Genomic DNA, 16,848 nt, shown 5'->3' on the forward strand with positions numbered 1-16,848 from the left:
ATGCTTTCAAACACTGCTTCCATCCCTAGCACTTTTGTCTACTACCCATCGTGATACAGATCACTGTGTATTTTATTTTACAGCAAATACCCATATCTATACTAATAATTAAACTGTAAAACTGTCACGTCTGTCTGAACTTGCTATTCTCCAAAACTACTAGATGAATTTTCGTGGGGTTTTCACAGGTAATTTGGCATAGCTTAGGCCAACATGTGCTTTATTTCATCAAAATCAGAACGCAGAGGAAAAAGATACTGTCATTCAGAGTTTTATCTAAAATAGTCTGCTTAGTGCAGTAGTTCAGATGTTTAATCACCATGGTTTAGTACACAAAAAAGCAATAGTTGGCACTGTTAGTTTTGTAGTATACCAAAGAACCAATACATAGTGACAGAATTAAGTGCCACAATCTTATCTTTACAAATAAAAACTAATATTGAATTTACCTGGCTAGGATGTACAAATTTACTACTTTCACTTTATGTTAAAAACTTAATGACATTGCTTTGCTTCTTTTGAAAGGTTTGCTAGGAACAAGGGATATATTAAGTTTGTGTTGTGATTTGGCTGTGTACTCATTACATTTAGATTTAGTTTTGTTTACAAATAAAAATGCTGTGATGCAGTAAAGTGTTTCTGAAAATGTTAGAACAATTAAGAGGAGTATGCGGCCACAAGAACTCAATGAAGATTGTGAGGCGAGGCTTGCTGCAGTGTGAGAACATGAGCCTTTAACTTGCTCTTTCGAAAGTACTTCTGGAAGTGAAGTGTGACATAACTCTGATCTAGAATGTCACACATTATCTTGCTCCTCAGAACTCTTCACTCACAGAGGCATAAAGTTGTGTGTCTGGTATGTAACAACAGAGAAGATGAAATTTTGATGAGTGGAGCAGGTGAGAATTCCACAGCTGAACCAGGAAGATCTCATGCATTGACAGGCGTGGACTGTAGAGCATCAAGGAGGGTGTTTTGAGAGATCCCATGAAATTAGTGGAAGGAATCACTCAAGAGTTTCAAAGTGCTGCCAGCGGTGCTCACTGTGCATAGGGAGTTAAAAAGAATGGGGTACATTGGTGCAGCAGTGCCTCATAATCCATGCATTTCGGCTAATGCTGAGCAATGCTTGAGTTGGTGTAAGGAGCTGGACAGTGCATAACTGGAAAGGAGTTATTCGGAGTGTTGAATTATGCTGTACCCTGTTGCAATCTGAATGAAGGGTTAGGGTTTGGCAAATGTCTGGAGAACTTTATCTGCCATGATGTGTAGTGCCAACAGTGAAATATGGAAAAGGTGGTGTTACAGTATGGAAGGTGTTTTTCATGATTCCCATATTGCCCTTAATAAAATGCTAAATATGGAAGGATATGAACACATTTTACAGTATTATGTACTGCATACAGTAGAGGCACAGTGTGGAGACAGTGATTGATTGTATTAGCAGGCCAATGCACCCTGCCATAAAGCATCTGCAAGACAATGGTTTGTGGACGACATCATTCGTGAAGTAGACTGGCCTCCTCAGAATCCTGACCTGAACTCAATGGAACACTTGTGGGATGAATTAGAACATCCCAGTCCCCAGTATCCAATGTCGACGCCTTCTCTTGTTTCACCTCTTGAAGAAGAATGTGCTGCCATTTCTTCACAGACATTCAGACACGCCACTGAAAGCGCCCTCAGCATAGTTCAAGCCATGCTGGAGGTGAAGGGCTGACAAACTGCTCTAATAACTGTCCATACACTTTGATCAGATAGTGTAACACAAAGGTGGTTAGTTTAAACTCAAGTCTCTGAAGTAGTAGTGAGACTGGTGCCATTTTCCAATCAATGGTGTGAAACTGTACAGGACTGCAGAATGTTTTGTCTCCACATCTGGACTGCAAGTGCAAAGATAACAGGATAGTGTGTATTGTGGTACAGCACATGTGACCCACCTTTGATGTGATCAGATTTAAACAGCAATAAAATCACCAAAATTCCGGGTGGTTACATATATTATTGGGTTCAGTATCTGAACACTGTGACATATACTGCCTAACAAACCTGAACAGTGTGAAATTCATCTACCCAGCCCTATTACAGCTGGTTATATGGTCCCTTTCAACTATAGAGGTGCTAGTATTGCTTTGTATGTGTCATGAGCTAGTTCTCGTTGTCTGACAGTGTTAACTAATAGTTTTGTACTCTGCATGTGTATGTGTGGCCATATACTGAAGTTAGTTAGTATTATCAAATCTTGGACATATTATCATGGTTGTACTGTTAATGTGTGTTAATAGCTGTTATGAATATTAATCATGGGAAGTAGTTATTTACGTAATTAATGATGATATGCATACAGACTGAATGATGACACAGTGGAGCTATTCTATTTTGGTAACCTACTTTGTGTTCTCTCTCTCTCTCTCTCTCTCTCTCTCTCTCTCTCTCTCTCTCTCTCTGTGTGTGTGTGTGTGTGTGTGTGTGTGTGTGTGTGTGTGTGTGTGTGTGTATGTGTGTGTATGTGTGTGTTACATTTATGAATTAATGTGTTAAATGTTTGTTTGTACGCCAGGTAAAAATTAATACAGTGAGAGGTGCAGACCCAGCAGGCCTATAAAGGAAAATACAGCAGCCCATCTCAGCAGGAATGTCAGGTGAAGGGGAGACTAGTGTACAGGGCCACGTAAGTTGTGTTGACCAAGCTTAAGTCATGATACGAGAACCTGAAATATTTCACACCTAACATTTTCTTATGCTTTTTGTATGTTGTCTACAGTGTCAGGACTGGGAAAAGAAAATTGAAAGTGAAATCTTCTGAGTTATTACTTTGTCACTTTCTCTGATGTTGTTATCTCTGTGCCAAGATCCTTTTCCAGCCTTTTGTTATCTGCATGTGGCCAGAAACTCAAATAAATAAATTATCTGCACTTACAAGATTACCTGTAGAATTTCCATCTCTTTTTCACACTGAAGATTTTACTCAGTGTATACAAACTTTTCGCTCTAGATGGAAATCTGAATTACTTCAGGGTGCCTGAACTTGTCAAATGAACTCGAGAAATATGCATCTTTTTTGTAGATACTATAAAAGTTTAACTTCTGTCTCTCTCTGTCCTGGCAAGTGATTTGTTTTTAAAATGTGTGGATAAAGATCCTAGGTCAATATTGCTAAAATTCCTTCATTGATTACTAGTTTCAACTGACTGGTGAGTTATGATATTGATACACACTGAATGAAGTAATAATTTTTATTGATCTGAAGATAGCTCGCCAATTACCTGAAACTAGTAATCAATAAAGGAATTTTAGCGATCTTTACTTAGGATTTTTTTTCCACGCATTTTAACATAACAGATCAACTATCTTCCAATTGACAATGTCAAATAACAGTGTGATTTGTTTTTCTTAACAAGAATTAACTTGAATTCTACCAATATTCAACTTTCCAAACTCACCAAAGGCAAATAGCATGGTAGTTTGTAACAAGAGACCTGTGACTGAAATTTTAGATGTTAATTATTCTAAATGTTTAATGGCTTTCAGAAGGAACTGTAAGTTTCAATATCCTTTACAAATAGTCAAATGTGTCATAAGAGGGTGCCAAGATTTAACAAACAGGCACGAGATGATGCGGTTGAGATGTGAGATTACTATTGTTTCAAATTAAAAATGTAATAAAATGGGCTAGGCTATTTTTATTATATTTTTAATGGAATTTTATGACCACTGACATTACTTAAAACCATGTTTCAAAGAATTTTACTGTTTCAAAATTGCAATTTGTGTTAGTGAAAGAATGGCAGGTCAGAAATTGGCAGAGTATTTTATTTACTGTGAGCATTTAAAGGAACAGTGTTTTTTAAAAATGGGAATTTAATGCGAAGGTACTTGTTCAGTGAATTATTATTATTATTATTATTATTATTATTAGTGTAAAAGCTTAACAGCAGTGCCTTATATAACTTTGCTTAACTTTTGGTAATCAATCAGTATTTAAAAAAAAATGGTTCACAGTATTTCTTCAAGGCTTCCATCAGTGACAAGTTTTTGAAGGTCAGTCAAAATAAGTTGTTGTCCTTCCTAAAAAATAGGCAATATCATGCACGTGATTGAGGGCAATTGACATATGGCCCGCCGTGAGATAGCTAGGTGTCCTTAGCCATATTAATGACTGCATTCATGTCACTTTGCAATAACATTTAGCTGTGAAAACATCTCTTCATGATGGACTCTGTACAATTTGACCAAAGCTCAAAAATGGGCTGTATCAACTGGTGTAAGGAAATGCTCAAAAATTTGACTGAGGAAAGGCAAAATATGTAGACAACATTTAACAGGAGACAAAACTTGGGTAGAATTGGGGAAATAAGCAGCAATCAACTCTTTCAGTGTTCCCAGGTGAAATGAAACCAACAAAAGTGGTTCATTAACGAAGCACTTCCAAGAAATATCACTTTTCTTATCAAACAATGGAAAATCCAGGCTGGAATGATGACAGTGTTATGAAAAGGATAGATTGGCTGTTTGGCTGAAACCTTACTTCTTAAGTCTTTTTGTAGAACCTGTCTGTAACTCAAAATCTCTGCTAGACGGTGAGTATCAATATATTCTTTTCACAATATTGTCACTCTTTAATCAGGTTACATTGGATGTGACATTACCATTCTTTCAGAATATTGATGAATGGTCGACAGTGAGCAGTATACAGTGATTTGTTTGCTACAAGTCCTCAATGAAATCGGGCAAAACAAATAAAAATGTTGTGTTCTCAAGCAGAATAATGTCAGCTATCCAATAGCATGTCAAACAGTTGATTATTTGATAAAGAAAAACATTGAATAAATGTCTCATTGCCCCTATGCACCTGATGTATTTACTAACAACTTCTTTTTGTTCCCTTATGTCAGACAAAAAATTCAAAAACAGCAATTTTTGTACTCTTAAAGAAGCTGTTAAATCCCTCCAAAACAATTTTTTTTTTTTTTAAGTTCCAACATAATAGTGGAAATAATGTTTCCAGAACTTGATGGATGCATTCTAAAGGGAATAAATTTTAAAGATCCAGATTTTGAGAAAAAGTAAAATGAATACCAAAAATTGCTTTTCTTTCATTGTTTTTGTGGAAATTTGAAAGGTGATCCTTGTATTCAAGTGCTATTCACTGGGTTGAAGTGTTAGGTTTTTTAACATAAGACATTGTCATACTCTTAAAATGCCAATATAGTCCATAGGTCAATGACACTGTCAAATGCCAGGATATAAACTCAGAATGATGAACAGGGGGTCGGGTGTGAAGAACCAATTCTTCGATACTCGTGTTATCAGTAATGCACTAATATCATCATCGTACATTATCTAGCAAGAACTTGTACGGAAGATGCAGGTGGCGACTCAATGGTGTGTGATGTTGCCAGGCAGCAGAGTTCACCTCAGAAAAACACAAGGTGATGTGTTTGGTGGAAGTTGGTGAGAATGCTGGCCGGGAAGGTGGCCATGGTAATCGCAATGTCAGCAACCTTGAAGCGTGTGGCTGGATTAGGCATTCCTCTGGCAGCAAGATGCAATGTGCTGGACAGATAGCAGCTCTGACGGAAGGTCAAGTTCGAGAGACACCTAGCTGAGGATTGTGAACCCTGGACCCCTCAGAGATGCCCAGGAGCCTGATGATGACCTGAAAGAGACCCCTGTATAACACCAGCACAATTAGATCTAGAAGCAACCCATAAGCCAGCAGTTAACAGAGGCAACAGCTAGTTGGAGATGAGGTTGGGTGATCGAGCAGGAGGAGATTAGTGTTTAATGTTCCGTCGACAACGAGGTCATTAGAGACGGAGGCCGAGCTCAGGTGAGGGAAGGATGGGAAAGGAAATCGGCTGTGACCTTTCAAAGGAAACATCCTGGCATTTGCCGGAAGCGATTTAGGGAAATCACGGAAAACCTAAATCAGGATGGCCGGAGACGGGATTGAACCGTTGTCCTCCAGAATGCGAGTCCAGTGTGCTAACCACTGTGCCACCTCGCTAGGTAGGTGATCCACATTTGGCCAACAGGGCTAGTGCATAGTAGTTTTTGGCATAGACAACAGACAAAAACAAATCCCACTAGGCCCATACAGTGAGTATTTATGGCAAACTTGCCCAGCTTTGTTATGAATGGGGCCATGCCACTGGTCATGTAAGGGGGTGGAATTTCGCAGGCAGTATACTGACCTGCCTGGCTAGGGTTGTGAAGTCTGCTAGGAAGGGTGTTTCACAACGATACAGAAGTTGCATTCTTGCTCAGAAATTTGAAAGTTGCAGAGTGGGTGCCATCTGCATTTCCCTCTGATGATCACACTAGAAATGATGATTTTTGATGACAGGCACTTATTTAATTGACCGTATGTGACCTTAAAGGTAATTTCAAATGATTAGCCCTTATGGAACTCGCTCAGTTTCGCATACCTGGGTTACTGATCTAGGAAGTGGTTTATTCCCACTAATCATATACCACTGTGAGCTTTGTGCATGTTCCAGTGTTTACCATGGGACACAACAGTGGAAATCTGTTTTTCCCCAAGTACTTTTCTCTATTTATAATTCAGTGAAGGTAGAGATATCTATGGAACCTTCTCAAATTAAGTTCACTGACTTTCAAGCTTTTCTCTGTGCAACTGCTGTGAATCTTCAGCTAAGCCCAGGAAGTATTATTGTAATTGGTCAGGAGGAAAAATCACTCAAGTCTGAGAAAAGTAAGGCTATCAACATGATAGATGTGCTAGATACAGTGGTCAGTTTTTTCCTTCTGCGCACGCAACACACAGGAATGGTACATGTTGTCTAAGGTGAGACTTCATCTCCAGCCCACTGGTGTAGCCTTGTCACTTTCCTGAGCTCAACATCTCACTTATCATTGGAAGATGCTGACTCAGTTTTTCAGGTGGATTGAGGGAAGAATGTGAAGACATTTATGAGGTATAATTGTATGTTTACAGGCTTGGAGTCAGTGCTAAGGGCTTAGGAACAAGTTCTTGGTCCAGGAGTCACCAGTGGTTGTCCGTAGCATGTGCAGTGATGAGGTGCAAAACTATATTTTTATATTATAAGTTAACTGGAGCAAATTGTATGTAAATCGAAGAACATTGTACAATAAGGGGCAACCGAATGAGGCCATTTTGATTTAGGCTTTCTCTGGTTTACCTAAATCACGTAAGGCAAATGCCAGGATGGTTCCTTCATTGAGTCAATGGCCGGCCACCTGTTCTCATAAAAATTATTTTATGATGACGAAGCTTGTATCATTGTGAGATTATTTATTATATATCGTGTCAGAAGCAAACTAAAAAAAAACAATATTAGATACATTACTACATACATACATACATTATGGTTTATAAATTAAACTAGTCAAGAATGAAATAAATGATTCGACACAGATTGTGTTGTCAAACATAAGGTAATTTTAATCTATACAGTGGATGCCCAAAAATCTGCAATGTCCAGTACACTTTGTGTAGCGTTTACGAGGTCCTCCATGGTGCACATAGTTGGAGGTATTGTGCATTGTAGTAGATGTGTTGATGTCTGCATGGCAGCTCCACAGTCACACTGGAGAGAGTCCACCTGGAAGCCCCACCTCTCCAGATTACTCTTGGATCTTGACAGAAGAACGCAGGCGGTTGAGCGATTTCCATGTGGACCATTTCTCTGTGTGGCCTGGGGGAAGAACTTCTTGCAGGGTCAGCCACTCCTCCAGATGCTGGCATCTGACCTGCTATCTGTTCTCCCGGTGTTGATGTGGAGTGTCAGCGAGTGGTTCTGTGCTGTGAAGGAAGCACTTTCTAGGCACAAGTCTTTGCTGTGCTTGTTGGTGGCCATGTAGTGGGTGGGCTTCGGATGTTAATGCCTTCTTCATTTCACTCCGTGACACTGTATCTCTTCAGATGTCCGGGAGGGGGGGGGGGGGGGCGGCGGGCTATGTTGGATAAGCAGTACAGTTTTTCCACAGGTGTGGCTCTTAGACAACCCATAGTGATACGACATGTCTCATTCAGAGCAACATCAACTTTCTTTGTATGTGTAGATCTGCACCATACTGGGCAAGCGTACTCAGCTGCAGAGTAGCAGAGGGCTAATGCGGATGTGCGCACTGTGTCTGGCAGTGCTCCCCATGTTGTTCCAGTCAGCTTCCTAACCACATTGTTCCTGGCAGCCACTTTTTGCTTTGTTTTTAAGCAGTGTTCCTTATATGCAAGAGCATGGTCCAGAGTGACTCCTAGGTATTTTGGAGTCTTGCAGTGTTCTAAAGAGGTTCCTTCCCAATCTATCTGCAAGGTTCTACTAGCCTGTCTGTTTTGGAGATGCAAAGCACAGGTCTGGATCTTAGAAGGATTTGATTTCAATTGATTGTCCCTGTAATAGGCAGTTAATTCTTTCAGAGCATCAGTTAGCTTACGCTCCACCCTCTCAAACCTGTGATCTTGTGCTCTGATTGCTCGGTCATCTGCATATATGAAGCTTTGTGTTCCTTCTGGTAATGGCTGGTCATTAGTGTATATATTGAAGAGGGTGGGTGCCAGTACACTGCCCTGTGGCAACCCATTTTTCTGCTGCCTCCATCTGCTTCTTTGTCCTTGATATTCCACAAATTTTCTTTGGTTCTGCAGAAGGTTTCTAATTAGATAGGTTAGTTTGTAATTCTTGGTGAGGTTGTATAGCTTCAGCAACAAGTCTGTGATTGACAGTGTCATAGGCGGCTGAAAGATCTATAAACACCGCTCCTCTTATCTGCTGCCTTTGGAAGCCGTCCTCTATATTCTCTGTCAAATTCAACACCTGTGCTGTGCAGCTCTTCCCTTGTCTGAATCCTGCCTGTTGAGGGATCAGTAATGGTTCTATCATATCTGTAATTCTTTGGAGGGTCAACCTTTCCAATACCTTATACAGGTGGCATAGGAGGGAGATTGGCCTATAGCTTTTGGGGTCATCCCGGTCTTTCCCTGTTTTATGTATAGCTATAATTTTTCCTTTCTGCCATGGTTTTGGTATCTTGCCGCTCTTGGCAATTATTCATTAGCTCGAGTAGCCAGCACTTTGCGCCTGGACCAAAGTTCTTGATCTGTTCATTTCTTATGTCATCTACCCCTGCTGCTTTTACAACTTTGCACTTATTTAGAGCTGAGTCGAGCACATTCAAACTGAATGGTCGAGACAGAATGTTTCCCTCTTGTTCGGGCTCCCTTTCCAGGGTTCGTCTCCCGATTTTACTGGTATGGTTAGGTTTACCATTTTTCAAAAGCTGGTGTGTGATCTGGTCTGCCTTCACATTTGTATGCGTATTGGGTTGTGAGGGATCATTGTTAAGGTGTCGTAACAATCTCCAGGCCTTTTGACTACTTCTACTCATCTCACAGTCTGTCATCAGTTTAATCCACTGTTCTCTCTTCGCCTCAGAGATTGAGGAGAGATTATTTTGCTCGATAGTATCCGTCCAGCAGAGCAGCTGTTTCAGGTGTCGCACCCTGCAGATACATTGTCCTACACCCCCTTGGAGTTGATGCCAGGGAGCAATGTTTGACAGTTTGAACAAAGCTGTCATACTCTTCAGGAATAGGTCGCACAGACTTAATCTCCTTGTCCAGCATCTTAGTAAATTTTTTCCAATCAGCTTTCTTGAAATTGTATCTCCGTTTGAAATTTACCTCCTGTGGCCTTATTGCTGGAAGAACTTGACACAGTAGTGGCCTGTGTTGTGTCTTTGCTATGGGCGAGCACACTGATTTTGAGCAAAGCTGTGTGATGTCTTCACTCACAAAGAGGTGTCAGGGTTAAATCCACGTTGCCACCTGCCACTGTAGAAGGAAGGAGGTAGCTTGCTGTCATGTATAAGAGACAACTGGCAGGATTCAGCCCAGGAGAGAACTGCCTCCCCATTTTCGTCATCTTCAGAGTATCCCCACAAATGGCTATGGCTGTTAAAGTCACCGATTACTACAGACTTCTTGCTGTTATGGAAGTTCCTGGGTTGTGTGAAGGAAAATGCAGCCAAAGGGGGCTTATACACAGAGGTAACCACGCAGTTACTCAGCTCCACTGAGATGACTTCGATGTTATTTTCTACGGTGCAGTCAGCACTGATTATCTGAAGCCCTGGTCTTACAAATATAGCACTTCCATACTGAGAGTGCGGTGTTTCTGCAGCTAGTTTCATGCCCAGTATTTTTGGTCGTCTCTGTCGCTCATCTCTATGCGTCTTATATACACAGGACGTCGCATTTTTTGTCACAGCATAGGTTGGATAACAGATGCTCTTTGGCTGATGATATGCCTTCAATATTTATAGATATGATAGTTAAAGATGACTCTGATAAGGGCTGTTTATTTACTCGCATGTTTGCTTCTGGTGTGAGAGAATCAGCCGTCTAGGTATACCTAGACGCCTGGATGTGTAAGGCTTAGTTGTCAGGACACACCCTTCATGGAGGCTTCTCTCATGTCCCCCATTGTGAGATGAACCCTGGATATATAAATAAATAAAATAAATAAATGCTGTAAAGCTACAGAATATAGAAACACCATGTTCACTCACGCAAGATGATGTGAATTGTTTTGGTTAGTAGGCAACCTCAAGTGTAAGCTTTTGAGATTGTATTTATGAGAATAAAACTGAACAAATCATGGAACAGAAGCTTTATTCTAAAGACAAAAATCCCTATATGACTCTTAAAACATAAATTTCTTCATCAACAGCAGTTTCTCAATTCATACATAATATTGCTCAATATAAAATTCATCAGAGGTATCATCTGATTCAAGCTTTGAGCTATTAATTGACCCATACTAGAATTTTAGATACGAAGCCCACACCTACTACAGTAGTACAAGTTTATATGCCAACTAGCTCTGCAGATGATGAAGAAATTGAAGAAAAGTACGATGAAATAAAAGAAATTGTTCAGATAGTGAAGGGAGACGAAAATTTAATAGTAATGGGTGACTGGAATTCGAGTGTAGGAAAAGGGAGAGAAGGAAACATAGTAGGTGAATATGGATTGGGGCTAAGAAATGAAAGAGGAAGCCGCCTAGTAGAATTTTGCACGGAGCACAACTTAATCATAGCTAACACTTGGTTTCAGAATCATGAAAGAAGGTTGTATACGTGGAAGAACCCTGGAGATACTAAAAGGTATCAAATAGATTATATAATGGTAAGACAGAGATTTAGGAACCAGGTTTGAAGTTGTAAGACATTTCCAGGGGCAGATTTGGACTCTGACCACACTCTATCGGTTATAACATGTAGATTAAAACTGAAGAAACTGCAAAAATGTGGGAAATTAAGGAGATGGGACCTGGATAAACTGAAAGAACCAGAGGTTGTACAGAGTTTCAGGGAGAGCATAAGGGAACAATTGACAGGAATAGGGGAAAGAAATACAGTAGAAGAAGAATGGGTAGCTCTGAGAGATGAAGTAGTGAAGGCAGCAGAGGATCAAGTAGGTAAAAAGACGAGGGCTGCTAGAAATCCTTGGGTAACAGAAGAAATATTGAATTTAATTGATGAAAGGAGAAAATATAAAAATGCAGTAAATGAAGCAGGCAAAAAGGAATACAGACGTCTCAAAAATGAGATCGACAGGAAGTGCAAAATGGCTAAACAGGGATGGCTAGAGGACAAATGTAAGGATGTAGAAGCTTATCTCACTAGGGGTAAGATAGATACTGCCTACAGGAAAATTAAAGAGACCTTTGGAGAGAAGAGAACCACGTGTATGAATATCAAGAGCTCAGATGGCAACACAGTTCTAAGCAAAGAAGGGAAGGCAGAAAGGTGGAAGGAGTATATAGAAGGTTTATACAAGGGTGATGTACTTGAGGACAATATTATGGAAATGGAAGAGGATGTAGATGAAGACAAAATGGGAGATACGATACTGCGTGAAGAGTTTGACAGAGCACTGAAAGACCTGAGTCGAAACAAGGCCCCCGGAGTAGACAACATTCCATTAGAACTACTGACGGCCTTGGGAGAGCCAGTCATGACAAAACTCTACCAGCTGGTGAGCAAGATGTATGAGACAGGCGAAATACCCTCAGACTTCAAGAAGAATATAATAATTCCAATCCCAAAGAAAGCAGGTGCTGACAGATGTGAAAATTACCGAACTATCAGTTTAATAAGTCACAGCTGCAAAATACTAACGCGAATTCTTTACAGACGAATGGAAAAACTGGTAGATGCAGACCTCGGGGAGGATCAGTTTGGATTCCGTCGAAATGTTGGAACACGTGAGGCAATACTGACCTTACGACTTATCTTAGAAGAAAGATTAAGGAAAGGCAAACGTACGTTTCTAGCATTTGTAGACTTAGAGAAAGCTTTTGACAATGTTGACTGGAATACTCTTTTTCACATTCTAAAGGTGGCAGGGGTAAAATACAGGGAGCGAAAGGCTATTTACAATTTGTACAGAAACCAGATGGCAGTCATAAAAGTCGAGGGGCATGAAAGGGAAGCAGTGGTTGGGAAGGGAGTGAGACAGGGTTGTAGCCTCTCCCCGATGTTATTCAATCTGTATATTGAGCAAGCAGTAAAGGAAACAAAAGAAAAATTTGGAGTAGGTATTAAAATTCATGGAGACGAAGTAAAAACTTTGAGGTTCGCCGATGACATTGTAATTCTGTCAGAGACGGCAAAGGACTTGGAAGAGCAGTTGAACGGAATGGACAGTGTCTTGAAAGGAGGATATAAGATGAACATCAACAAAAGTAAAACGAGGATAATGGAATGTAGTCAAATTAAATCGGGTGATGCTGAGGGAATTAGATTAGGAAATGAGACACTTAAAGTAGTAAAGGAGTTTTGCTATTTAGGAAGTAAAATAACTGATGATGGTCGAAGTAGAGAGGATATAAAATGTAGACTGGCAATGGCAAGGAAAGCGTTTCTGAAGAAGAGAAATTTGTTAACATCGAATATAGATTTATGTATCAGGAAGTCGTTTCTGAAAGCATTTGTTTGGAGTGTAGCCATGTATGGAAGTGAAACATGGACGATTACTAGTTTGGACAAGAAGAGAATAGAAGCTTTCGAAATGTGGTGCTACAGAAGAATACTGAAGATAAGGTGGATAGATCACGTAACTAATGAGGAGGTATTGAATAGGATTGGGGAGAAGAGAAGTTTGTGGCACAACTTGACTAGAAGAAGGGATCGGTTGGTAGGACATGTTTTGAGGCATCAAGGGATCACAAATTTAGTGTTGGAGGGCAGCGTGGAGGGTAAAAATCGTAGAGGGAGACCGAGAGATGAGTACACTAAGCAGATTCAAAAGGATGTAGGTTGCAGTAGGTACTGGGAGATGAAGCAGCTTGCACAGGATAGAGTAGCATGGAGAGCTGCATCAAACCAGTCCCAGGACTGAAGACAACAACAACACAACAACTAGAATTTTGCTTGAATACTGTTATGTGGTCCTTAACCAACATTATTTTGTTACCTTATGTACACAGGCACACTTTGTTCCATGGGAAGTTGTAATTGATTTATATTTTGACAATTAGTCAAGTTGCACCATACATTTCTTTTCTGTCGTAATTTGTTTCAGTACCTCTCTCCATTCGTTATTTGATCTACCCTACTAATCTTCAGCACTCTCCTGTAGCACCACATTTAAAAATTGTCTATTATTATCTTCTTATGTGTACTCTGTATCATCAATGTTTCACTGCCATAGAAAGCTACACTCCAGATGGATACATTCAAAAAATAGATGCTAACATTTAATCTTATTTTCAGTGTTAATAAACTTCTCATTTTCAGAATGGGTACTGTTGCTGTCACCAACCTGTATTTTACATAATCTTTACCATTGTATCTTGCTGCCCAGTTCAACTGTTTTGCCACCTCTGACAGAATTACAATGCATTCACCAAAATTAAAAGCTTTTATTTCTTTCCCTGAACTGTAATTCCCTTTCAAGGTTTCTCCTTGGATTCCTCTACTGCTCACTCGATGTGCAGATGAAATTACATTAGGAATAGGTGTGTTGTTAATGAGAAGCAAAATGAATTCTGTGTTTGTGATAAGTGAAATATTTTTGCATGAGTGTAACTGTTCAAACCATATGTTCAGTACTGTGTGTGTTCACATTTTTACCAACACAAATTCTTGTCACCAGCTGATATATGCCATATGCTTTTTCAGGTGGATTTGGCCAGTTTTTATGATAAAAAGCAGTGTGAATGTTTGAATGAATCTGACGAAAATGGATTTAAAAATTGCCTCACAAATTCTCCAAGTTATCTGGAGTCTGACTGTGATGAACAGGTTAGTATCAAAACACACTATGAAAAAGACTGTGTACACATTTGTCGATTATAAAAGTTATTTTCATGTACTGATATGAAGAATATCAACTGTATTATCATCATTTGTAAATGAAGAAATATGTTACATATTTATTCTTCCCATCCCTTATCTTTGCAGCTTATAATATCAATTTCATTCATGCAACCTGTGAAAATCCATTCAATAAAACTTAAAGCTGATAAAGAAAAAGGACCAAAAACCATTAAACTCTTCATTAATCGCACACAGACACTTGATTTTGACTCGGCAAATTCTTATGCCCCAGTTCAGGAATTAATGTAAGTATGTTTACTGCTTTTGCTTATATTTGATGTATTTATGAGGTTAGTTACAAACTAAATTTGGAGTGCTTGTCATCATTAGCCATTCATACCTGTGGGCCTCAGCCCTTTCTTTTTTTTTAATCATTATCAGTTGTGCAGTGTTGAGATGGGGCTGACAAGTGTTTTTGATTAAATATTTGCTAACAAGAAATTTCTGATATACTTTAACTGTAATAGGCTGGGTCATTTTACAGTATATTGATAATTTTTAGTTTTTGGCCCATCTGACTACCACTGAATGAAGTTTCAAATATTTTTAAAAGATAAGGATCTTGGAAGTGTACTGGTTGGGAACTGATAACACACAAATGTCTCCCTAATAGCAGCATTGTAAAAGATTTCTTAACACAAACCTTATCAGAAACTAATATGAGTAAAATTACCTGCAAGTGTTAATGCATCTGAACTGAAACTATGGTCCCTGTGCTGTCAGATAAAGTGGTGGGCATTGTCTCAACACGGCCCCATATTTATCATCCAGATAAACAAAGCAAGCAAGTCAGCTAACCCTATCTATAAAGATGTCATCTCTAACACATGAAAAACACACTAAAAAGGACTGTGTACCGAAAAGTCATGTTCAAAGTCATTTGACTGGTTGTATCAGAGTTGGAAGAAGACCAACCGATAGATGACAAAGACTTTAAAGTCTGCTTGAGAAAACAAACCAGTCCCTCTGTTAGCATCCCATGAATGTGGGTATACTGTGACAGAAATGTAATAAGGGGAAGGATAAAAGCAAACTGTTGGTTGAGGATAGATGTGTAGTAGTTCAACTGTTGGTACAGAATGGGCTCCTACACTTGTTTGTACAAGAGACACATTTTAGTGTCGGCATTGTGAGAATGCTAAAGAAAAAAAGCTCTCATTGTAGATAATGCAACACCCCATCACGCCTCTCTCTCCCACTTCCTCCTGACGCACCCTCGCGTTCCTGAACTAGGGACTGGTGACCACTGCCAATCCTCTGTATAGTCTTGTATAGTCTGTTAACTGAAAAGCGCACGTGCGCGCGCGTGCACACACACACACACACACACACACACACACACACACACACACACACACACACACACACACAAAAGCCGTTGTTATATTGTACAGGGTGTACATAAAGTCCGGGAACACTTTCAATTATTTATTGCACAAGAACCAAACATTGTACAGATATCATGCATATGTCATTTTGAAGAGAAACCCTGAAAGTTTGGTAATTTGCCGATAGTCAGCGCTAGTTGCAAACATGGAAAGTTCAGGTGCGGACAGCTGTTTCATGAAATGGCCTCCCCAATCACCAGAGCTCACTCCGTATGACGTTTTTCTGTGTAGACACATTAAAGACCTGGTGTATGTACGAACTCTACCACGTGATGTAGCAGAGCTCCGTGAGAGAATACGGGAAGCGACTGACGCAGTCGACAATACCATGCTGGGATGAATATAGCAAGAATTCGATTACCGTATTGACATCTGCTGGGTCACTCATGGTTCACATATCAAATGTTTATAAAAAAATTAAAAATTAAAGAAAACTTGCAGTGTTTCTCTTCAAAATGCAATATGTATAACATCTGTACAATGTTTAGTTCTTGTGCAATAAATAATTGAAAGTGTTCCTGGACTTTATGTACACCCTGTGCGTGTTTATAATGTCACTGCTCCCTTCCTCCCCATCATAAAAAAGAAACTTTCACTATTCACACCACACAGTTTCCCCATCCATTCCTTGTGTTTAAGGCTGGAGGAAGGGGGATTAATAGCATTGTCCCATGTATTCAATAAGCCACTTGTGTCAGACGGGTCGCATTAAATAGTGAGCATCTCACCTCATGAAGTTCAGTCTTTCTTGGGCTGGCTATGAGTTTAGAAAGCGCTAGGGTTCCTGAGCTAGGGACTGGTGACCACTGCCAATCCTCTGTATAGTCTGTTAACTGAAAAGCAAACGGTGCTTATAGTGGGAGAAATGTCCTCTCCTAGAAGAATGCCACAACTGCCATGCTGGCACATTGAGAATTACTTTCCTCATTACCCTTCTGACAGTGAAGTGCAGTGCATTGTGTGATGATTAACATAGATTCTGTTTGTTTGTGATTGTATCTGTTAACCACTGTTTATTTCTGTTTATATATTTATTGGCAAACTTAGCAATTTAGTGAGGGGAAAACAGTGGATAAACTTACTAGACTGC

At 39.7% G+C, this 16,848-nt stretch overlaps 1 protein-coding gene across 3 annotated transcripts in view; it reads left to right on the plus strand.

Moving 5' to 3' along the window:
• LOC126299416 (thioredoxin-like protein 1) overlaps positions 1-16,848 on the plus strand; it is a 68,916-nt gene that overhangs the window by 15,803 nt on the left and 36,265 nt on the right. For all 3 annotated transcript variants that reach the window (XM_049991313.1, XM_049991312.1, XM_049991311.1), the window contains exons 2-4: positions 2,561-2,671; positions 14,173-14,295; positions 14,455-14,615. In XM_049991313.1, the coding sequence (XP_049847270.1) occupies positions 2,636-2,671; positions 14,173-14,295; positions 14,455-14,615 (320 nt within the window). In that variant the 5' untranslated portion in view covers positions 2,561-2,635. The remainder of the gene's footprint in view (positions 1-2,560; positions 2,672-14,172; positions 14,296-14,454; positions 14,616-16,848) is intronic.

The sequence above is a fragment of the Schistocerca gregaria genome, chromosome X (assembly GCF_023897955.1).
Source record: "Schistocerca gregaria isolate iqSchGreg1 chromosome X, iqSchGreg1.2, whole genome shotgun sequence".
NCBI lineage: Eukaryota > Metazoa > Arthropoda > Insecta > Orthoptera > Acrididae > Schistocerca > Schistocerca gregaria.